This window comes from Anguilla anguilla, chromosome 7 (genome assembly GCF_013347855.1).
Source record: "Anguilla anguilla isolate fAngAng1 chromosome 7, fAngAng1.pri, whole genome shotgun sequence".
NCBI classification, from domain to species: domain Eukaryota; kingdom Metazoa; phylum Chordata; class Actinopteri; order Anguilliformes; family Anguillidae; genus Anguilla; species Anguilla anguilla.
The window spans coordinates 10,885,085-10,909,945 of NC_049207.1; the positions used below are offsets into that span (position 1 = coordinate 10,885,085).

The 24,861-nt window shown below is 47.7% G+C and overlaps 1 protein-coding gene across 5 annotated transcripts in view; it reads right to left on the reverse strand.

The window, feature by feature from the left end:
• Positions 1 to 3,774: 3,774 nt before the first annotated feature.
• pot1 (protection of telomeres 1 homolog) overlaps positions 3,775 to 24,861 on the reverse strand; it is a 68,916-nt gene continuing 47,829 nt past the window's right edge. For 3 of the 5 annotated variants that reach the window (XM_035426065.1, XM_035426062.1, XM_035426064.1), the window contains exons 11-20: positions 11,583 to 11,815; positions 10,929 to 11,002; positions 10,662 to 10,688; positions 9,858 to 10,014; positions 8,239 to 8,423; positions 7,538 to 7,673; positions 6,579 to 6,658; positions 5,479 to 5,585; positions 4,952 to 5,057; positions 3,775 to 4,329 (exon numbers count right to left, since the gene is read on the reverse strand). In XM_035426065.1, coding sequence (XP_035281956.1) covers positions 4,217 to 4,329; positions 4,952 to 5,057; positions 5,479 to 5,585; positions 6,579 to 6,658; positions 7,538 to 7,673; positions 8,239 to 8,423; positions 9,858 to 10,014; positions 10,662 to 10,688; positions 10,929 to 11,002; positions 11,583 to 11,815 — 1,218 coding nt within the window. In that variant the 3' untranslated portion in view covers positions 3,775 to 4,216. The remainder of the gene's footprint in view (positions 4,330 to 4,951; positions 5,058 to 5,478; positions 5,586 to 6,578; positions 6,659 to 7,537; positions 7,674 to 8,238; positions 8,424 to 9,857; positions 10,015 to 10,661; positions 10,689 to 10,928; positions 11,003 to 11,582; positions 11,816 to 24,861) is intronic. The other 2 variants (XM_035426063.1, XM_035426066.1) reach the window with 2 other exon arrangements.

Here is a 24,861-nt window from a genome sequence, read left to right on the forward strand (position 1 = left end):
CTGCGCACTTTAAGCTGAAATCAGTGCGGCTGGATGCACAGTGAAGCATTACAGAAGCGCCCGTCGTAAGGATTCGACAGCGCGGGCTGCACCCGGGACGCAAACCCGCAGCCCTGTGGCTCTGAGCGCATTTCCGTAACCACGGCGCCGCGGCGAGCGTTCTGTTTATCGGGAGGCACTGCGGCGTGAAGCCCTAATCGATGGCCTCTGCGTGCGCACCAAGAACAATCTGCCAAAAAGCCGAGAAAGCTGTGCCCCCCTCCCCCCCCCCCCACCTCCCCAAGGCGAAGAGCCTGAAAGCGCAAAGTGGACCCCCCGCTACCCAAATAGCCCCTGTGCTCCTTCAATCTCTCCAGCCCAGAGAGGCTGCTCACACCACTCCTCTACAGTTACTCAGAAGAGAAGAGTGGAATTTGCCTATTGCTCAAAAACACTAATTGGCGAAGTTCTAGTAAAAATAAGTACTTTCTTAAAGAGCACCCTTGCGCAGCACCCTTAATACATGGCTGCAACACAGCATACTTTGCAGGAGCGCAATAAAAAAAGATAACCCAGAATAAAAAAATAAAAAACAGGACATATAGTGAGCTCCATAATGAATGGAACAGACCTTTTTCTTGATTTGACTCTGTACTCCACGATTTTGTAATTCACATGTGGTTAAAGCTATTATTTAAGGGTATTTTTATACATTTTGGTTGTGCAGAGATTGCAGTACCTCTTATACCCAATTTCAGGGCACCATTAAGTTTTGGGGATAAATGGCTCTACAGGTGTTTCTGATTAGTCAAGTGTGTTAAATTGCTTCCTCAGTGGCAGGTATAAGAGAGCTTCCAGCATATAGGCTTGTACCCGGGGGAAACGTGGACACTTAGAGAGCACCACAGAGAAACTGCACCACCGTTCTGAACATAATTTAATTACAAACAAACAGAGAACACTATTCAGACTGACAGCTCATTCACGAGGGACATGACATACTGAAACGGTTATAAAAACACAGTGGCAGGACATATAAACAGGTCACAAGAGAGACTGTATTCCACTCTGCAGTCGTGATATTTACAATTAAACATTTAAAATCATCATACGGTGTTAACATGGCTAGATAAAGTGGACAATAATCCAGCTTTTGGGTGCATGGTATTTAAAAGCCCATCTCCCAAGTTCTGTAAAAGGTTTGAGAAATTTTAAAAAGAAATTACCGGAAAGCTAATAGATCATATTCCAGGAAGCTTTCAGAAGACTGGCTTTATAAATTGGCTTCATAAATTGAGATATGAGCGAACAGTAAACTACGTAAATTTAGTCAAGTTAAACCAGACTATTCATAGAGAAGACAGCGATGAGTCAGTGATTTGCCATTTGTGATAAAATGCAATTTAGCACCACGATACACTCTATCCAAGACCTCTAAAGAAGTGGAAGGAGAGTGCCTGTACTGTGTCACCACGATCAATAATACATAAACATGTAGATAAACCCAGCCTTCTCCTTGTCTGAAACATAAAAGCCATCATGTAGAAGCCATTATCCTTTAAAAAAAACCAAAAAAAAAAAACCACTTCTTTCATAAGAAGCTTTTTTTTTTGTTGTTGGCTGTGTACCACTGTGGTTTTCACTCCTTTGACCAGCATACTACATCACCCTGTCTTGAGCTTAGCCTTTAAGCCTTTAAGGTTGTGTCGATTCTCCAATTACCTGACTCTAAGACTCATGTCCAGGGCTATAAAACAGATTGCTAGGCTGTTTTCAGAATTAAACTGCTGTAACTTACATTGTTAAAGAAAAAGAAAAAAATTAGAGCTGAAGCTTCAAAAACAGCAGATCGTTTTTCAAACCCCCACGAGTCAGTTGATAGTCAGGGACGCAGCTCAGCCGGTTGACCAAAAAAAGGCCTGCAGTCTAAAACTTCCGGAACCCTCTATAAGATCTGTCTTTGACAAGACATAGGCCTCCCGAGGTCTCGCTCCAGCGCCTTCTGTTCATTACAGGCCCAGCCCGACGCACCGAAGCCGGGGCAGAGGTTCTGACAGGGAGAGATTTCCCTCCTGGCAGAGGCTGCTCCGGCAGTGCTATGCTAATGCGGAGGGGACTTTTATGACTGCGCCGGTGATGGGGCCCTGCCTGCCGCGCGGCGCCATTATAAAGTGAAAAACGTGGCCGGGCGCGCGGCATCAGTCATCCGCCATCAGCCGACGGCACCTCACACGTCATTATCTCGTCCTACAGAAACTGGCACATCATTACTGCACTGTGCGTTCGCCCATCTTTTTAACCCAGCCATTACATATGGCTGATGACAACTATGGGTTTAGCTGAGACAGCTGCTGCATTAACAGACTGCTTCTTAGTTCAGGTAGGTTGCATTTTCTTGCCACCTGTTGGGACTCCTAATTTCCCAAGATATGCATTAGAATGTGAATCGCAGCACATATCGATTGGATTAGAGACACAGGCTCCGCCTTTGTGAATACATAATTTCAGACTGGCTCCCACTGGAGGTGTTAGGCCGCATGCGGCTCATAAAGAACGCTGCATATTTATTTAAATGCTATTCAGTCATTATCGTTATAACGATTCATGATTCCAGAGAGGCAACTACGCATGCATGTTTTAGAAGGGAGAAAAGGATTTGGTTCAACGGGCAGAACGCACAAATCTTCAAATGGCTTAAGGACTCATTGATTCATTTTGAACGATGGTCTGTGAAGCAGGATATATAAAAATGTTAAAAACACCGCAGAACAGGCAGGCGCAGAAGAGAGAAAGATGAAGGGATCTGAGGGAGTCTGCCAGGAGACAGAGAGCAGAGGAAAGTTCTCCTGCACGGTAAATCTGAAAAGCTCCCCGCCGTGACCCGCCCCGCTGACTGCCCCGCCCGTTCCGCCGCCCCGCCGCGGCCGGCCCACCCTGCCCGCGGGCGGCACAGCGCCCGCCCGACTTCAGCCGGCCTGGCAGCGCGCCAGCCAGGGCGGGCATCGCCCAGGGGGAGACTGGGAGGATGGGATGACGGACAGAACCAGCGGCAGCTCGGGAAAGATGAACACGTCAATAAAAGCCTTCTCTGTTTAAGGATGAAAACACACATAGAGAAAAAAAAAAATCTATTCTTGTATTTTTCCAAAGAATTCCTGTGATGGATCATTTTTACTTTATATAACCAAGAGGGTCAATTGAGAGCAACTACTTATTTGAAATTATGTCTTGGCCAAGAGGCTTCAACTGCGGAAAGATTTTTAAAAAAAACATCATGTCATAAACCAGATTAGACCTGGTAATTTAAGTAATTTAAGAACAGGACCTTTAGCATACATCAAATTGTGAACCGCGATAGACAAAGCCTTGTTTCACACACACCACTAGGTGGTGCAATAGGGCAGGACTGGGCTTGTTACAAGTGTGGGAATGCCACTATGCACCAGAGCCAGTGTGTATCGCCACAAAACTACCTGGCAACATGCCTGTCGTCGAAATCAATCATTCCTAAATCATCTCTGTCACAGAGTTACAATGTAAGTGCCTTTGAATTCAGTCCAAAGTTTCAGGTGCCAGACAGTAAATGGGACACAGGAGGGCATAGGAACCTCACATCTGATTGGTTGCACAGATGCACGTCTGTAGACAGTGACCAAAATGGAGATCCTTGTACTGATGGAGTTCAATTGGGTTGGACAATAATTCAAAAGTCTTCTATGGCAATACACAATATTTTTCATCAAAAAAACATGCTCTGAATTGTTCTAAAGTAGCAAAACAGCCTCACCTAACACCTTTTATCTTAGCATATTTAATCATGAATTATTTATATATTAAAACACATACACTTATCACACAGTTTAACAGTTTAACAACCAAACTGGCAGAAAGTGTTGCAGTGATGAGTGACAGGTTTATTAAAAAATGCGATTGGGCATTCCAAAGCATGAAATTAATAACACTGGGATACAGTAAAAAAAGTTGATACGAAAAAATAATATTTTATTGTCAGTTCTATCCATTACACCTCCACGTGCACACACAGTCGTGATGAATCGACATATCTGTTTGTATAGATGGCCTGGTACAGAAAGCATTAAGACGCACACTGTCGGTCTAACAAGTCCTCGCCACTTCACATTCACACGCCGTCCCGAATTCTCCCACAGAAGGGAGAGTAGAGGTCAGGTAAATACCTGACAGGCAACAGCGGGAGATTTATGACCGGTGACCGCGGTCAGACGTCAGCCCTCTTGATCACCGTGTCGCATATCTGGTAACAGACCGTGTGATGACCGTCCTCCTCCACGGTGTACGACCTCAGGCACAGGTCCAGGCAAGGGTGCTCTTCTGGGGTAGAGGGAGACAGGAGAGACAATCATCTCCGTGCGCTGATTTCAACAATATTACCCCCCCCCCCCATAGATTATTACATTATCATTGCAGGTTGAAGTTGCCCGGATACCAGACAGAGCTAAAACTACAAAACTACAAACGTAAATGTACAGGATGCGATTAAATGCATGCGACAGTGTTTCCTGTTGTTTGCTAATTCCTTTCCCGCTTCATTTGTGTTGAAAATGAATAGCAGTGGCGCAGGCTAGCGGGGCCCGAGGTCGACTCCGCCCTGTACGTGTTCATGGGAAACGGCTGGAGAGGAAAAGGCTAGGCTGGCACGCCACGGCTCATCAGCAGACCCTCACCCCCCCCCCCCCCCGTCCCCCCCCCCGTATCCCCCCCGCCCCCACCCCCCCCCCAGCGCTGGCTGCTCGCTGCAGCGGCCCGCTCATGTCCTGTTAAAGGTATTCTGCCTCGGATATTGACGGAACGCCTTGTTAGCTGATATTGATATTGTGACCGTGAGCACGTTTGACACGAGGACGACGCGAGATCGAGATCGTTCTTCTTCACCGCCCTGGCATCTCGCGCCGTTAGGAGGCCGGGGAATGCGATTGCCATTTTTTTTTTTTACCCAGACGGCCCCCTGGTGGGCACAATTTGTCCAGCGTCTTCCGTATCCAGTCCTGGAGCTCCTGGCTGGCTTCAGCGTCGCTGGCAGGAACGCAGAAGAAGCTCTCCTGGAACAGGACAAAAAAAACAGCTGCCACTCAGACAGACAGGTCTGACAGACAGACGAGCATAAACACAAACACACACAACCTTGATGGACAGACACGACGGGCCCTTTCTCTTCCACAACAAGCCTTCACAATGCACTGGCTGCTCTCACACACAGCTGAGATGTTAGCGATACCTGAGTGACTGTCAGGTTCTGAAAAGCTGGGATTGTATACAGTGCGGCATCTTGGGATGTGTGTGTGAAATATATGCAGTCTCTCTCAGTGTGCGCGCTGCTTGCTGTGCAGGTGTGCCAGTGTGAGTGGATGCGCAGGGAGAAGTCAGGCTGACTCAGGCGCTAAACACGTTTGGCTAGCTCAGTGAGGAAACGCTCACAGGCGGCCATCTTAATGTATCATAATGAGAATGAAGGCAGACCACCTCTGTCCTCACAGAGCCATTCCAGAGCAGAGCGTCCAGGCGGCCGCTGTCATCCTCCAGAGCCAGCTTCAACAGGAACACGTACTGCAAGGGCTGCACACCCAGCACTGAGGGGGGAGAGAGAGAGAGGGGGGGAGAGAGAGAGAGAAAGAGAGGGAGGGAGGGCGGTGGGAGAGAGAGAGGGGGGAGAGAGAGAGAGAGAGAGAGAGAGGGGGAGAGAGACGGGGGAGAGTTAGAGAGAGAAAGAGACAGAGGGGGGAGAGAGAGAAAGAGAAAGAGAGGGAGGGTGGGAGAGAGAGGTGGGAGAGAGAGAGAGAGAGAGCGAGACAGAGGGGGGACAGATAGAGAGATGTTTGATTCGCCTTCATTTGACAGTGAAAGGAGACATACAATTCTTGTTATTCAAGTATTTCAAACACAAACATGAGAAAAACCGATAGAAATCCAACCAAAAAACGGAAAAAACAAATAAATAAGAATAAAGAGAAGACCATAAAGAGAAAAATGGGAGGGGGAGGGGTGATTGGGAGAGATAGGGAATGAGGAAAGATGTAAAAATAAGGTTGCACAGGAAATTAAGAGAAAGAGAAAGAAAAATTAAGAGAATGCAAAAGGGACAATGGAGAGATGGAGAGTGAGACGAGGCTGAACAGTCCAGCAGAGTTCTTTTTCTCCGTCGCACTATTAATTAACTGTAAACGGATTTAATCAATTGCTTTTCTCCTGTATATCGTTTCTGTGAATGTATCTGTGATTGGGTAATGGGAGATTTCTGTAGCGCTAACAGTAACAGAGCAGTCTGAATCTGCTAAGGGAGAGCTGGAAGGACAGCACGCTCCTCCACTCTAGCACCGGTCACACATTAAGACCGGCTCTGAGGGGACGTCACGACCCGGTGCTGCCAAATCCTCTTCTGGCCGACCTGCCAGACGGGGGGGGGGGGGGGGGGGGGGGGGGGGGGGGGGGGGTGGGGGGGTCGGTGCCCTGCGTGTAAGAGGTGACCGTGGCTAATACGCGGGGACAGGAAGTGGCAGGGCCCGGCACACAGGGGTGCGGTGTGACGCAGGCGGGGTCCGGGGGGGGGGGGGGGTCTGCCCTACCCTCCGCGATTCCCTCGATCTGGTCCGTCTTTTCCTGCGGGTTCAGCTCCACGTGCTTCAGCTGGGAGCACCGCCTGCAGCTGGAACACAGACACCACAGCGCCATCTACCACTGAACAAGACACCAAATGGAGCATAATGCTCCTCGATAAATACATACATACACTATATGAGTCTACTATATGTATCTCTGGACACTCCTTGGTCTTTCATGGGATACTGTACACTGTATGTATATATGTACAGTATATAGGTACAGAAATTTGTAAACGTCAAAATATGATATACAGTTGGCTTTGCTAATTGTTATTGACAGGCTGCTCCCTCTAAATGCTTTGAAATTAAACACAGATAGTTTTGCGAATCAATCACCCCGGCACATTTAATATTGGTCAGCGGTAGCAACATTATCACACTTAACGGTGCTCTGGTAGAAGGCAAGGAAAAATCGCTTTAAGGGGAAATGAATGATGTTAAATGATTATTTTCCCCTCCACAACAGTGGACACTGGATTACATTTTATGTGAAAATGCAGTGAAAATAAATTTTGAATTACTTTTATAAAACGCTGCATCATCACGGACACACCGCCGCTCTTGGCGGCGAATAACAGTCATCAAGGACTTTTTGGCAGAGCTTGCCCGGGCAATTTAACAATAATATCAGCGGGATTTCGCTGCCAGACCACGAGGGAAAGTAAATGACATCAAATACATTTCGCCTGATGTAAAAGAAAACTGATGTGCAGTTTTCCATGCATAAAGTTCGGTGGATAATGTTCTCTTACGTTTTTAGGACGAAAAGATAAAAGTGCCACAGAAGTAGGAAATGTATAGGTGAGAAATTCTTTAATCTTAGCCCAAGCGAATCTCTGAACTCCCAGAAGTACAGTGAAGAAGAGTGAAATAAATCAGCCGTCTAAAAACGAGTTGGGGAAAAAAAGAGTTTGAGGACAAACCCATAGTTTCGCTTTGGGCCTTGGAAAAGGAAGGGGGCGGAGAGGTCCAGCAGTGTCATTCTCCCATCCGATGACCTCACAGGCACCATGCTCGTCTGCTCCTCCAACATCTGACACATCTCCTGGAATGTGGCCCCTGTGAAAAGGCATTGAATGGCTCTAAGAAAACGCAGAGCATGGTTCACTTCAGGCAAGCGTGAGCTAAGAAACCTTAAGGGATGGTGCACTTCAGACATCTGTGAGCTAAGAAAACCTCAGGGCATGGTTCACTTCAGGCAACCGTGAGCTAAGAAAACTCAGGGCATGGTTCACTTCAGGAATCTGTGAGCTAAGAAAACTCAAGGCATGGTTCACTTCAGGAATCTGTGAGCTAAGAAAACTCAAGGCATGGTTCACTTCAGGAATCTGTGAGCTAAGAAAACTCAGGGCATGGTTCACTTCAGGAATCTGTGAGCTAAGAAAACTCAGGGCATGGTTCACTTCAGGAATCTGTGAGCTAAGAAAACAGGGCCTGGTGCACATCAGTGGTCTGTGAGCTAAGAAAACAGGGCCTGGTGCACATCAGTGGTCTGTGAGCTATGACGTCTGTGAGCTCAGAGCACAGTGACAGACCAGTGCCACACACCCAGCATACCCGTCCAGGCCAGGCCTGCTCTGTAACGTTAAGTCGATGGGGCTCAGAAATACTCCGCCACTCTCACCCTCCACGAAGACCAGCCGATCGGGCCCCCTCTCCATGCCCCTGCACCAGCGCACGCTGATCTTTCGTCCCGGGTCGGAGGTGTCCAGGTGCCCCGTGAAGGCCCAGGGCTCACTGCAGCACCCCGCCTCGCTCAAAGCCTCCTGAAACACGCTCGCTATGGCCTCCTCGTCTGGGACGTCCTGTCTGAAGAAACCAGGCGCAGAGACAGAGCTGACAATGTGAGAACATCCAACAAATCCAACACGGAAAACCAACCGACGGAGACAAGGTGCCGCTACAAGGTGCCATCTTGCTTGGGTGCTTTCTATGAACCTTTTTGTGCCGTCGGCATGTTTGTTCAAGCACGGGAAACTCTAACTGCTGCTTATCTAGAGCAACATTCAGGAATTGACCAACAAAAGAAAGAAGGGGCTTTCCAGCTGAAGTCTACTTCAGGGACATCCAGAGAGAGAGAGAGAGAGGTGTTGACGTGACCTCACTGACCTAACACCCTCTTCCGTATCCCTTTCAGCTGGGAGTCACAGATATGTGCGAAAACATCACCTGTCTTTACACAATGGTCCAAAGACACAGCTTCAACTAAATATCAGTCAAGGCCAATCACCCACAGATAGAAAGGTGACTGAACGATGGCATCACTTACACGGCCCATCTGATCAAAGGGGGGAAAACAGAGCAATGATTTGGCAATTTTCACATTGCAGAACTGAAATGACACGATGTCCATTCATTTCAGTCGGGGCAGCCCACAGTGTACTAATGAGGCTTGCCAGTTGTGTTGACGGAGAGATTAGACCTATTCAGAAAAAGAAAGGGAAGTACTATATACAGGGGGAAAATAAATGAAGGGACGTGACCAGACTGACAATATTCCACACCCTCCGACCGGAAAAGGTGCACAGAACAAGGCCAGTGTGACTCACACGCTCTGCAACAGGGAGTGTGTCTGCACTCACGTGTGCACACGCGTGCATGTGTGTTTTTGTGTGCGTGTTCCGGCGTGTATGCGCATTCGTGTTTGTGGATGTGTGCATTTACCCGTGCGTTGGCGTACATGCGTGTGTGCATGGGTTTATGTGCATGTTTGCGTGAGTATGTGTGTGTATGGGTATATGTGTATGTGTGTGTATGTACGGGTGTTTATGCGTGTGAGTGTCTGTGTGTGTATGGGTGAATATGCGTGTGTGCATGGGTTTATGTGCATGTTTGCGTGAGTATGTGTGTGTATGGGTGTATGTGCATGTTTGCGTGAGTATGTGTGTGTATGGGTGTATGTGCATGTGTGTATGGGTGTTTGTGCGTGTGAGTGTCTGTGTGTGTATGGGTGTATATGCGTGTGTGTATGGGTGTATGTGTGTGTATGCACGGGTGTTTGTGCATGTGAGTGTCTGTGTGTGTATGGGTGTATATGCGTGCGCGTATGGGTTTATGTGCATGTATGTATGGGTTTATGTGCATGTATGTATGGGTTTATGTGCATGTATGTATGGGTTTATGTGCATGTATGTGCGTGTATGTATGGGTTTATGTGCATGTTTGCGTGAGTGTGTGTGTGTATGTGCATGTATGTATAGGTTTATGTGCATGTATGTGCGTGTATGTGTGCGTGAGACTCACAGCGCTCTGCACTTGGGGCAGTGGAGCTTCAGGGCCTGGCAGAGCCTCTCAGGCTGGTAGGACTGCAGCCTCGCCCGCACATGGAACACTCCAGGAGGCGGGCTGTTCTTCACACAGGCCAGTGTCACACACTCCAGCGTGTGGTCACATGTCCGCACTGCACACAAACACACACACACACGCACATGTCAGGAACACATACTGCAAGGCTGCACTCCCAGCATTGAGGGGAGAGGGAGGGAGGGAGGGAGGGAGGGAGAGAGAGAGAGAGAGAAAGAGAGAGAGAGAGAGAGAGAGAGATGGGTAAAAGGGGGAGGGAGAGAGGGGAGGAAATCTGGAGGGAAGGGGAGAGGGAAGAAGGGAAATAAAGCAAACAAGCAAACAGGACATGAAGGAAACAAAGAGGAAAGAGAAAGAGGAAGAGAGGGCTAGTCACAACAAGAATGTGCACAAGCGCACACACGCACGTGCAGGCTAAAGGGCAGAGGATGTAACCATGGTTGCAGGTTTGATTCCAAGGTCGGGTGCTGCTGTTATAGCCTTGACCAAGACGCTAATTAACATTGCCTCCATATTTGTATAAATGAACAAAAATGTTGTACAAATAAACGAAACCACATAAACCGTATAAACAAACAAATCAGCAATACAACATATTTAGCTGAGATTCCAGCAATCCAATAATGCCTGCAACAGAAAAAAGGTAAAAAGGCCAAGAACTCGATTTCGGAGGCTCCATACTGCACAAAGCAGTGGCTCTGACAAGCATAAGGTACCAACAACCCTTCAGTAGCAATTTCTCACCTGTTAGACAGTTCTCTGGTTCAGCATCTGAAATAAGAGAGAAAAAAAAACATGCAAAATAAAAACATCTGCGCACGCTATTTGTGGCCGCTCTAAAAATATTTTCGGTGCTGCTTCTTGTCGCCTTTAAAAAATAAAAAAAAATGCGCACAAAACACGTGATCACCACGCAACATCAAAATGTCTGACAGGTGTTATATTAAAATGGCCAATAGGGGTACGTTCACAGAAGGGGGACGGGATGACGCGCGAATGCAGGACTCTTACCCAGGGACTCTGGAGGGGTGCACCACTCAATTAATGAGGAATCACTCACATCATTTTCCATTGACTCCAGTCTCCTGAGAAAAGTTGGAAGAGAGAGAGAGAAACGGAGAGAGAGAGAGAGAGAGAGAGAGAGAAAGAGAGATGTCGGAAGGGAAGTGGAGATTTCCCACATTCCCACTGTAGCAATTTGCCAACAGTAAGCGCGTGTCAACAACACTCAACTTAAATGTGAGCTCGAGAGAGAGAGAGAGAGAGAGAGAGAAAGTACCTTGTCTAAATAATATTCCCAACCCCATTCCATTAACATATGTTCACACGGCTCTCAATGTCCCCGTCAAAAACGTCAGGACAGACTGTCCTGTAAGGAAGTAGGGGTGTTAAATTTGGCTCCCACAGTGCTACCTGCCCAAGAGCTCTTTTCCCACCCCGGCTAAGTCACCAGCATATCTGTGCCCCTGCAGTACAAACACTGCTCTAGTACAAGGGCCCAGGTTACAGTTTACCAGGCTGAGCCAATGAGATCTGTTGTGAGACTAACTCCGCCCACCACCCATCCCCAAGGGAAGCAGACTGTGGTCTCTAGCAGACTGAAGTGCTGGAATCCGGCCTTCTGATTGGCTGGTGATTAAAAAAAAATTAAATAAACAAACCCACCTCTTGAGCTCCTGCAGGTCGGGACTGTCCTCGGGCAGGACCCGGATCCCCCGGCCGTACGCCGTGCCACAGTGCAGGTGGAATGCCAGGGGGGCTCCCGCGCCCGCCCCGCCCGCCCCGCCCTCCTCGCTCGCCCCACCTGCCTCGCTCGCTCCACCCACCCCGTCCCCAGGTGGCGTCTCTGCACTCTGTGGTACAGCGTGAAGGTTGTAGATGCGAAGGTAGGAGCCAGGCTGTGGAGATACGCACACGCGCACCCAAGCACACACACACACACACACACACACATGCACATACACACACACAAACAAACATACATATACATATACACACATATACACACACACACACAGGAAAGATTACTTTTAATAATCTAAATTGTACATTGAAGCTTGTCTCAACTGACATTATACCAAGAGATTGCATTTCTGCAATCCGACAAATGCTAACATCATTAAAATGTGCATGGACACATGGAAATTAACCTTGTGTATATCCACTCATTATACAAGCTTTTTAACTCAAATTTAAGATGCTACCATCAGAATATCCAAACCAAGGATTCAAAACCTAAAACCCTATGGTAATTAGCAACAGGTTAAACAGAAACGCAATGCATTCTGATCATTTAAGCAGGCCTTCAGATTAGCTTTCCTATGTAGATGCAGTATGTGGTCCCAGACAGACTTGTGCTTTCATTTTCCAAGACGGGCTGTGATTTTCATCCCGTTTAAGTTGGAAAATAACCCAGAGGGATGATGAGCTGAATCCACATGCTAATTTAATATCCTCCTGACAGACTGAGTTTGTGCATTTTTTAAATAACATTCAAGAAAACACTGTTTGTAATACAGATGAAATGCTATTGCTGGGGGGGGATTTTTTTTACACACACACACACACACACACACACACATGCAAAACAACAAAAAGTATGTCACTGTCCAATACTTACGAACGGCAAAGTACATGTGAATGATCTGCCTATGTACATGTTTGGTCAAAAAGGTTTGACATGATGAAATTAAAGATTTAACTATTTTTGCCTTTGCCCTTGGGGAAACAGTTTTCATGACTTGTTGATATATTAACGCATTATTAAAATTTGATATTTGAATTAGGATTTGAAGAGCAGCCTGGCTGCTCGCTCCTCTGGCGGTCAGCAGAGGGCGCTGTGATATCGAAGCAAACTCACGCTCGTCACCCGGTGAAATACGGCACAATTACAACCGCGGGAGGAAGCGATTAACTAAAGCCGAGACCCCCACTGGAGTAGCAGGGTCTGCTGCTACAGCCTGCCGAAGACCAGACCCTGCTATTCCGTCACGGATCGCCCGAGGTTTTACCTGCGATACATTACGCGTTTTACATCCGAATGCAGCTCTAACACGCAGCCATGGCTCTCGTCTGAGTGTCTGCTTCCAGTCTGAGCATTAACCGTACAGCCGGTCTTGGGTAACACACGTTACGCGTGACTTCAGTGCTTCTGCGACGTTCGGTGGGTGAAAACGGCTAACGTGTCCGTGGCTTTGCTGACTATTACGGTGCGGCATGCTGACGTTGTGGTGAGGTGCTGTTGACACCGCTCGTGATTCCGCTCTCGGTAGTTCTGGTTTTTGAGTTAAGCGTAGAACGCATGAGGTCTGAAGTGAATGCATTGTTAAACAAATATGTGAACACTGTGAATAGGCCTGAACAGTGCGAATTCAGTGCGAACAAGACATTTTAAAACGGTACAAATGGGGGGCATTGATGTGGAGTGAATGGAAACATGAATTCATTTTAAAATGGGTTATTTGTGAAAGGAGTCCTATCGCGGGACAAAAGCAAAGGCAGTGCAGATTGGAATGTGCTGTATGAAAGCAGTCTGAATGCTAAGTCACTGCCAAGCATGTGTTATTGGCGCATGAAGCCACTACAAATGGGAGGGGCCTAGCTCCAAAGGGGCGGGTTAGGGTTACGCTAAACTTTGGAGTGAGGCCACCCCCCTTTGGAGCTATGCCACTCCCCTCTGGAGCTGCTCCAGGCACTAGTAATACCCTTCTGGGGAACGCAGGGTTGAACGTGTTGCCACTGTGTTGTCTGAGCACCGTGTGAGCAGAGACACTGATTTGCTGCATCATTAATTCCCATCCCCAACTGCTGACTCCACAGGCTGCCACTCCAGCGCGGGGACGACATCCCCGCCCGCCAGACTGAGGCAAAGCGCCGGGGCGTGACAGCTGCACCTGGGTCCCCCCCAGCGCGCCGCGACCGGCCCTGCCGCACCCGTGTGGCGGCACCGCCGTGGTGTTTTTGGGCTTTCTCGCGGCTGAGCTCCGCGGGCTGGCGGCCATCGGAGCGCTCTCCCCGATTCTCCTCCCGGGCGGTGGGGGGGAAGCGCGCGGACGGCGCTCGCGGCGTTACGGTAGGCGAGCGTCCCCCCCCACCCCTCTGCCCCCCTGCCGGGGGCGCCGCGCTGACTGGTTTTACTCTCCGGCCACGCCTCGCACCTGCAGCGCGGACTGCCTCGCTGCTCAGGAGCCCAGAGTCCGATCCATAACCCTGCACCTCCGCGTCCAGCTGGCCCTGTCAGACTGAATAGCAGCACGCGTCAAACTGAGCTCTTACAGCAGCAGCAGGCCAGCCTGCTCCGGTTTATAATACTCTTATTTTCTTCCCTGCAGCTGTGCCATGCAAGTATTTTAAGTTTTTAACGTTACCTAGTATTTTTATTGTCATTGGTAACCCATAGTTTTTTCTTTGTAGCTGGACAAAGTAGGTAACTTCCAACCTTTTAATAGTCAAGTTTTACATCTCAACTATTCCAAGTTCATACACAGTTGGTTAATCACAGAAGCACTTCAGGCTTCAAGAGTACATGGCCGGGGTTTGCACCTGGAGACTTTCAGTAACAAATTTAATTACTTAACTGCTACAGCACACAGCAGCGCTGTGCTATCTGTCGCACACCAGGAAGAGGCTCCTTCACTTCATCAGAGCACAGGACGGCTTTGCGGCACGGTTCCCAGGCCAGGTGTCGGAGGCGTCCTGCGACGAAGCGAGCGGCGGGGATTAGCGGCAATCTGCAGGAGGGCAGCACGGCCTGCGCGTGGCTCTCCGCCGCACGCACCCGCTCGCTCGCCCGCCCGCCCGCTCCGTCCGGCCAATCAGCAGCGCGCCGGAGAAAGAGCTCCCCGCCCCACGCGCCTCGGAGAGGAATTCAGAACAGCCGCGTCGCCCTTTTTCCGATATTTTCCGGCGCTCTCCACAATGCGCGGCGGCGTCCTCTGTGAATACGCGATGGGGGGGATCGATACGGGCCGCATTTTCCGCCGCGCGGCATTTAAGAGGCGCGCAGTCACCGGCTCCTTTCAACAACCTCAGCCCGAGCGCCGCCGCTTTTTTTTTCGTCACATTTTTTATTTTTTATTTTAATTCCGTGGAAAATCGATTCCCCGGAGGAGGAGCTGCGAAAAGCACAGGCTGCTCAGCTGCGGCGTCGGGCCCGGCCACACCCGGGCCCCTGTAAACACCCGCCCCGCACACAGCCAGGGGTGCTAAATCCGGCCCCCACATCTCTTACCGACAGCGCCGGCACCCACCCCACCCCACCCTCCCAGCCCCCCCATCTAAATCACGAGCCACTCCTGTCTGCCGCGGTATTACTGTCCTCTCTGTAGGTTCCATTAACCATGAGATTTGTGGCTCAGACTCTCATCTTGGTCCTGTTAGACAACAACAGGGAGAGAGGCGAGACCAGCCTCTGCTATTATTCTCCTCAGCACCAGATGTCTTCTCACTACTAGCCCACTGGGGGGAAGGTGGAAGGGGGAGGGGGAGGGGGGGCGGGGCTTGGGGTTGGGTGGAGTGGGGAGGTCGGGGATTGGGGGATTTGGAGTACAGGCTATGCAGGCAAAAACCAGTATATTGCAAGTTCAAATCCCAGGCACATCACTGCTGCACTGCTGCCATTTGCCATGAGCAAGGTGCTCGACCTGAATTGTTTCAAATGAGCACCCTCAGCACGAGCTGCTCTAGTGGGCAGCCCATCACCAATGTGGGTCAGCTCGGCTAGGAGAGCCTGTCAGGCGAATGCATAATGGCACGTTAAGTGAAGTACTAACCCTGAAGCAGAAGCCCTTCTGTCTGGGGGATGAGAATGCTGTGCATTCTCACTGACCGCGTAGTGGATAAACAGCCCCCCAAAACAGTTTCTTTTGACAAAGGAAAAATACCTGCCTGGCCAGACTTTCCTTTTATAAATGGCAAAAAAAAATTCAAGAGCAGAGAGTGCGTGCCGAGAAAAAGAACTGGAAAAAAAAAAAGAAATCTTGGAGAGAAACAACTCTAATGGCAACCCACAATACCATTAAAACCGACGGTTACCGCTGTCTTATATAAGGCTGTTTATTATGGCCTGTTCGGCAATCAGTAGAAGAGAGAGAAAGCGCCAGGATTCAGCCTGTTTAGGGGAAGTGGATATTCCGTATATCATAAGACTTCTTATCTGAAATTAAATCTCTTCAAAAATACTTATCTACTTAAACAAATTCCACAACAGTGATGGAAAGTATTATTTTTTTCAACTTTAATATGGGCTATATTTTTCATGTACTACACAAACACAAACATAATCATTAAGGCAAAGAAGTTAGAGTTTCACTAATTAAATTGGCTTTGGAAGACTTAGCAATCCTTTAAGTCACTGGTTCCTCAGGGACCCATAATGGCCACATAATTTCTTCATTTTACCTCTGCTTTGCTGCTTACCCATAGTTTACATTGAGCGCTTTCTCATAAATGTGCATTTGGCAGTTCACTTCAGCCATTCAGCCAAACAAGTTACAGTACAGCTGCTTCTGTAATTACAGCGCTTTGTTATTTTGTCTCCGCACCTTTCCTGCTATTCATAATTCAAACTACCTGGATGAACATCTGCCCACTTCAGTGTTTAGTGAAAAGGACCAATGTTCCATTCCTGCTTGCAGCCATTTTAACTCACTTGAATCTGTTTAAAGTGAAGTCTTACTGGAGAGCTGTAGACATTTCTTCAAATGATAGGAAATAAAACCACAGTATTTATTAGTCAAATGCTTGCTTACTCATTAAAAAACATAATAATTACCATCTAATTGGATATTTCAGATTCTGCGTGTACCGCACATGTTCAAAGCCAAAGATCTATTTTCCATTAAAATAAAAGGCTGAGACTTTTTTTCCTTCTATTTTCAGCTACATAACGCTACAGACTCAAAAATAAATGCAAATGATGTCGTCCCAAACGTTTACAACCGTTTTAATGATCGCGGTCCACAGTCGAACCCAGTCTCCCCACGTCTGCTTCAAGCCAAGAGAGCAATCCTACCCTCGTTTCATGTTCCCTTTAAGACAAGAACACACTTTTTTTTCTCCCCCAGAAAACCTCTCTATACAACATCAGGCCCTGCTCTGTGCCACAAAAACCCATTATGTTAGCCATGTGAATAAAACACAGCAGGGGCGATTCATAAAAGTCCCCGCCAGTGCTTCTACGGCGTCAGGGGCTGAAACCATCCCGTCAGAGCGTTTTCCATTCACCAACATTAGTTACTGGAGAGTTTAAAGTGCTGCCATTACGACGGAATTATTCTGAGCGGCCCCGGATTTTCTGTTCGCCGTTCCTCGAGACGATTCGTAAACAAACGATCCGTGTATTCCCACAAGATGCAAAGCAGGTGGGACATCGTTTGTCACCATTACGCGAATCAATTTCAAAAATGATACTTTTTTTTTTTTTTTTTATAAAGCCGGGCTAAAAAAGCGGTTACTGAGTGGCGCCTATTCTGCCGTAACGCAACAATCCAATTTGCATGCACGGTTTCACTGGTTATTTTTACCTGAACGTTAATGTACTGTGGAAAATAAGGCAATGGCGTGGTATGGTCGCGATAATCACTCAGACGCCGCCTTTCCGTGCCGATCTGCGAATGCCTCCATCACGGCCGATACGCGGGGACGCCGCTAACGCCTTCCATGAATCACGCAGCATGCCGCAGCCGGGATGGCTTTGGGCTGATCTTGCGCGGCGCGCGCTGCTCCTCTCACTGCTGATTGTGTGATCGCTGTCGTATGCTGTGATTCAAGGGACCAATCACACACTCAGATTAGCCCTGTGACACCAATTCTCGACTCCCAGGGTGCAGCAGAAGCATTCATTAGCTCATATTCCACTGACTAATGGTGAACAGAAATGCTCATTACTCTGCCAGCTCATACACACGCACGCACAAGCCCACATACACACACGCATACACACACACACAAGTGTGCATACATACAGACACACATACGCAAATGCACATACATACACTACATTTACAAACTACATTCAGTTTCCATTTTTGTTAGGAAATCGGTAACATTTATTACATTGAAATATTACCAAATCAAGGGGAAAAAAGTCTTTGTCCCAAACATTATGGAGCTCACTGTACTGTACATATTTGCATATTCATGGAAAGCAGCAGACCACCCAGTCACCCAGTCGATGTGTGGGGGAGGATGTGTGCTCCCTGCTGGAATGGTAATAAGCATTCCGTTAATAATTCAGATAAAGTAAACTGTTGGGTCAGCTACAGCATTTCATTTGTAGGAAATGAATGCCATGGCAATGAAATCACATTACACTCATTAGCATATATTTCCGTGCTGTGTTCTCGCCACAATTTGACTATGCAGTGTAACACTGTCCGATTTCATAAGAGCACTCTTACACAAGCTCACATTGACAAAAGCATCCTCACTCATACAGTCAATCATGCACAATACGTGCGTATAAGCATGCACATACATGTATACATGAACGCACACAAAAACACACACACACACACCTACACAGGACATGTCTGAGGGCTGATGAGGTCACAGACAGATGATCGCACATCATCCTACCACCAGCACTGCTACCTGGCCACACGCAACGAACTGCAAAGGTCAAAGGTCATATGATCATCCAGAATCCCCAATGAGTTTCCTGAACCTCCATCCTGAATCCCAAGCAAGACCACACATTCATCCGCAATCGCAGGTAACGTTCCTACATGTCCATCCCGAATCCCAGCAAGATAATCTTCGCACGACTGGACACAAAAGTTCAACACTGTGGGTTCACCGGGCACTTCCCTCTGCTGGCCAGTGCAACACGTAAATCCACACACTGGAAGATGAATGGATTTTAATCGATGTCAAGTGCGATTAGATTAGGCTCTGGATGCGATCCTTTCACACTGCGTAAAGACAAGCAAGAGAGTTATTACGAAGAGAGTGGCGACACAAATTTGTACAAACTGCCACTCCGTCACAGGGCTAATCGTCCACTCCACAAACCGCTTCACATGACTCTCGGTCACCTGACCCTCGGTTCATCAAACTAAGCGACGCTCAAGTCTAATGAAGTGTCAGCTGGACTTGAACTACCGACCGTTCGTATAAACACCGCTCTGTGTTCCAGATGAAATATTTCAGCCAGTGATAAAAGGTAAGATTTCCAACTGTGTAAACGGGCCTTCGCACCTTTCATGTTTGTCTACAAATAAAAACGGTGTATTTTACAAAGGTGTGACAAATTTGAACTCAAAAGTGTTACACAATGATCTATCAGTGTCCAGACCTCCAAAAGCCTTGTACCGCCCCCACATTGGCTAATCCATCTGCTCACTGCGGTTCGCTCAACAGAACAAGGGACGATGAGCTGGGGGGGGGGGGGGGGGGAGCAAAACACTGAATGGTTAAGGGGACGGATGAGTTCCAGTACCGTTAACAATGTCAGTTTGCTATTAAAACGCAACAGTGGAGCAGAATGGACAGCATATGGTGTTTTGCTGTTTTTTGGCCAAAAAAGACTGTAAGAATACAGCCTATAAGAAAATATAGGTGCACATATTCAGAAAAAGACTCGGTGAGCTGGCTTATGCCAATTTAATCACTGAGGAGATTCACTGGGGTATGCACTTTATAGTGTGCTTTGGAATCATTTCTACCGGGACAGTCGTAAAATTGAGGTCTCTTCGATGCCTCTTCAGCTTCTGCAGTCTAGTTCTAATGCATTATAAGAAAATCTGCCGTGCTGATCCCCAACACGCTGTTTTGGCAGGAAATAGGAAATGAGGGGAGCAGTGACCAATAAGATATGCGAATACGTGACCAATGACACAAGATGTATGGAGCTGTGGGGTTCTAGACTAATACAAATGAAATTGCACAGCACTTGACCCACTACAGGGGCACATGCAGAGGTAGGGGGCTGGATAGACAGATAGCCTTTCTAACCTGAGCCAGTACTTAGACATCCAGCCAGGCATGTCCGGTGCATTACGTCCAATCCATTATTTCTATCCACCCAAAATGAACACCGGCGTGCAGCAATAAACTTATTTTTTGCATTTTCAGCTGTAAATAATGCCCTTTTAACTCACAACTGAAGGTAAGGACAGCAAATCAATTTCATAATTATGTATTCAATAATGCGCGGTTATTACGGTCACGTTACTGTTTTCGGCTGTGGTGTTCTCCAGGTACACTTCTACCTTTTTTACTGACAGTTACAAAGGCGACACTAACGGCATCACTTCGCTATGACATACCGCTACAGGCCACCAAAATCCTTAAATGGCCTCACTGGGTAAGGTACCTCAAATGTATCAACTGGGAACAAAACCTGAAGGCTTCTGAGAGAGAGAGTGAGAGAGAGAGACAGAGAGAGTGAGATAGAGAGAGAGAGACAGAGAGAGAGAGAGAGAGAGAGAGAGAGAGACTAACTGCAGAGAGCAGGAGATAAGACTCACAGTTCCCTAGTTGGGCAGAGACAGAGGGAACGAGCAAAGTGCCAAAAACCTGTGAACTAAACGCGAGTAAACAGGCATTACTAATCTCTAAAGCAGACTGCAAACAATAAGAGCAAATTGAAAATGAGGTCTGTGCAAAGCAAGTAAAGCCGAAACATCTGCGGATCGGATCTTGGGGGTAATTAATGCACGCATTTAGATAAGGTACACATGTACAATGACAAATTAGCCACCTCCAGACTGCACACACCAGGGCCCTGGAACCAAGCAGGTGGGGAAAAGTGGGACCGGCTTCTGCAGCCTCAGCACAAAGTGGAGTAAAACTGCGAGCCAAAATGTCTGAGCCCTGAGAGCGGGTGTGCCGAGAGGGAGGGAGGGGGAGAGAGAGAAAGAAAGAAAGAGAGAGAGAGAGAAGGTGGGAGAGGAGGAGAGAGAGGGTGAGAAAAGTAGAGAGAGAGAGAGAGAGAGAGAAAGAGACCCGTGCATAAACACAACCCAAACACACAGCAGAATGCAGAATAGAATGAATTATTGTACTAGTACATTGCAGGCTGCATTACAGTCAGGCTGTTACTGGAATCATATCACAACCAGCACAGAGCGCTGCAGTACCATTATCACTATAAAAACATGACTTATGAAGACCAACTACTGCCTGCTACATATTCCGTTACTTCTGCTGCAATAGCTGAACTATCTGAAAGCATCGCTGCTGTTTGGAGCAGGGAGTAGTCTCAGTTTCCTGCGAAACCTACTAAGGAGGAAGGGCCTGTTCTCATTGGTTCCTGTGGAACACACAACTGAGGAAGGACTAGTTTCCATTGGCTCCAGTGGAACGCACAACTGAGGAAGGACTTTGTTTTCATTGGTTCATTGGTTCCTGTAAAGCACACAAATTAGGAAGGACTTGTTCAAGCCGATTCCTTTGTGGAGTGGAATCGATGACAAGTGACAGAATCTTCAGCTAGCTCTGCTTGTTTAGCATACCGATTAGAACATTATCTCCCCCTGTCTGTCACTTCCCTCACCACTGAGGGTAGATCTTTATCATGCGGTTATCTACAAGAGGATAAGCACATTTCATCTCACATCTGCGTATTCTCTACGGCACATTCTCAGGGTAAAGATCGACTCCTCATCTCCCCATGATAAAGATCTAATATATACAGGCTGGAGATCTACTCTCAAAGTCTCTGCACACGAGATGGTATTAGGTATCATAAGGAAAATTGTCGTTTCTTTGTATGCAAGTCCAATGCATGTGTGTTTGTGTGTACTCGTGGGCATTCGATTGTGTGCGCGAGTGCGAGGTGTGGGTGGACATGACGTGTGTTTGTGTGTGCCTTTGTAAGCGTGTTTGTGTGCCTGCATGAGCATATGTGAATCTATGCAAGTGTGAAAAGTGTGAGTGGGTGTAGTCAGTGTCGATGTATGTGAGTGTGAGTGGGTGTGGTCTGTGTACATGTATGTGAGTGTGAGGGGGTGTGGTCTGTGTACATGTGTGTGAGCGGGTGTGGTCTGTGCAGAAGTATGTGAGTGTGAGTGGGTGTGGTCTGCGTACATGTATGTGAGTGGGTGTGGTCTGTGTACATGTATGTGAGTGTGAGTGGGTGTGGTCTGCGTACATGTATGTGAGTGTGAGTGGGTGTGGTCTGCGTACATGTATGTGAGTGTGAGTGGGTGTGGTCTGCGTACATGTATGTGAGTGTGAGTGGGTGTGGTCTGTGTATGTGTGTGTGAGTGGTCTGTGTATGCCTGTGTGCGCGTGGCCGTCTGCAGCGACAGCATTACAGACACTAGGCCGTGCAGAGCCCCATGCCTGCTGCAGCAGGGAGCTGTGACAGATCGATTCACACTCTTTCCCCTCCGCACATTAATCTAGCCTCCACCTTGCTTCCTTATCCTAATGGGCCGCCCTCACCACACATTATTCAGCCGCTCAGCGCTGCGTCACTGGCCCCATCCATTTCACACACAATAATTGGAGATACAAGTATAAGAAACTGATACTGCTCGGATATTTCTATTCATTCCCTCATCCTTGGGAAAGAGAAGCTTTCCTTACGGGAGGGAATCAATTGATTGGCCTGAAAAAGCCGCTCTTCGTTTCATTTAAAGGGGGCTGAAAAATGGCGCTGAACAAAATTGAAAAAGGTGAAATATTCCTCCGTTTAACATAAGCGCGCAGTATGCACGCCGAATCAATAATAATCAACACGTGGGCTGTTTCTCGCCCAGGAAAGTGCATTGTATCCTCGCATTCTAATTGCTGGGGAGAACTAGAGGGGAAACAAAAAGCTGCATCCTTCAACAAACAGTTTTTTCTTGACATTTCTAAATGATTAAACTCCCGTGTGTAAGAAACATCCTTATTCCGGGGAACGTTTATAGCTTCCTAACAAAACAGACCAAGCACCAGGCAGACCGGGCTTGAGCAGAATATACGGCTAAAAGATTAGCTTTTTTTTTGTTGGGCTGAATGGCATGGTCTCTTCATTCAATGCATTATCCTCTCACGATACACACCCGGACATTTACTTGGGTACTTCAGCTTAAGTGCCCTACTCGAGTGCACAAGTGCACTGCCAGACACGCAACTGCAACCTAAGACCTTGACCAGTCCTTAATCCCTGAGCCATGCAACCCAGCCGAAGGGCTTTAGACCCTGGCGTAAATAAAAAAGGACACAAAAGAAAATTATTTAATTATCAGCACCTATACTGATTTTTTCCCACCACAGGGCCCGTTTTCCTGCGACGTATTTTTTTTGATGAATGCCGTCTTACGCAAACGCGTGGGAAATTCGAGGAGAGATCCTCGCCTCTGGCCGTGCGCTCGCAGGCGGTGGCTCCGCCCCTCCCCGCGCACTGCGGACCGCAGCGTCAGACCGCAGCACGTCCTGTCACCATGGCGATGGTTTGTGAGTGTAGAGGTAGAGCGAAGCCGTGGCAGAGTGATGGATAGAACGGCGGCGAATCATCCATCAGTAAAAACGCTGTCATTCTGCCGAGGTAAACACACAGACATATAGACACAGACACGCATGGAGGCACAGACACACAGAGAGACACGACTACGCAGACACACACACACACACACACACACACACACACACACACACACAAACTCACACGCAGATACATGAGTAAGCAGACACAGACAGATAGACAGACACACACACACACACACACACTCACACACAGATACATGAGTAAGCAGACACAGACATATAGACACAGACACGCATGGACGCACAGACACACAGAGAGACATGACTACGCAGACACACATACACACACACACACACAAACTCACACACAGATACATGAGTAAGCAGACACAGACAGATAGACAGACACACACACACACACACAAATAGGCAGACACAGACAGACACACAAGCACACACGCACCCGCACACGTGTACACACACACACACACACACACACGTGCTCTCTGGGTTACAGGCTGCAGTGGTCTCAAGAGTTTCAAAGCGGAGTTCCCAGTATGGGCTACAGCACTGCTCCGTTAAACAAAGAGCTCAAGTTACTTAACCAAATGAAAGTCGCATTTAAGTCCTTTCTAAAGACATGCACGTTTCACCCAGGCACTTGCCTACATTAAATGGGAAATTATTATGCTAATATATAGCATGTGACCAAATCTGATGGCCCCAAGCTCACAGTCACCTCCACTCATTTACTGTAATAACTGACCCAGTTATGCAGTTAAGAGCTCATGGGGGGAATCGAAAATCCATCGGACGATCATCTCTTCGGGATCACTGCCTCCCAGCAGTCTAGACTCTGCCATTGTTTAATGTACGGCAGCTACGATCATAACATCCGTCAAACGCGCATAGTAAATTTAATGCTACTGACAAGTAACAGAAATCTCTGCTGGGTTCCTTTGATATTAGAGAATTAGAGCCACATTCATATAAGGTCATTTCTACATTGCTACCCTTACAGGGAGCTCTCAATCAAGTAAGTGGTCTGTGGGCTATCTATTCAAAAAGGGTGGTAGCAGGATGCCACAAGTTCAAATCCCATTTGACTTTACCATCTTTAATTTCTTCAGAGAAGTCAATATCAAGTGCCACTGACTGAGGCTGCCCACTATGAATATGTATAATATAACTTTGGACAGATCTGGGGTGGAGCTGGGAATGTAATTTGTGTACCGAGCCTGGGTATACTGTCCCTCCAACCGCCGGTTAACCCAGGGTGGACAGACACAGTGAACCAACTCCACCCGTTTCAGCCAGACGCACTTGAAACGCCTGTGACCACCGTTTCTAATTTTCCTCCCGGTTACCTCCGTGTCTTTAGATCAGCAGTTAAGTGAGCAAGAGCATTAAAGGCTCTCCCGCCTCACCGCTGATGTTTGCTGCTATTTATTACCCGAAGTCACCTTTAGAGGATTTAGAAGAAGAAAAAAAAGAAGAAAGAAAAACATCTAGCAAAACAAACGGA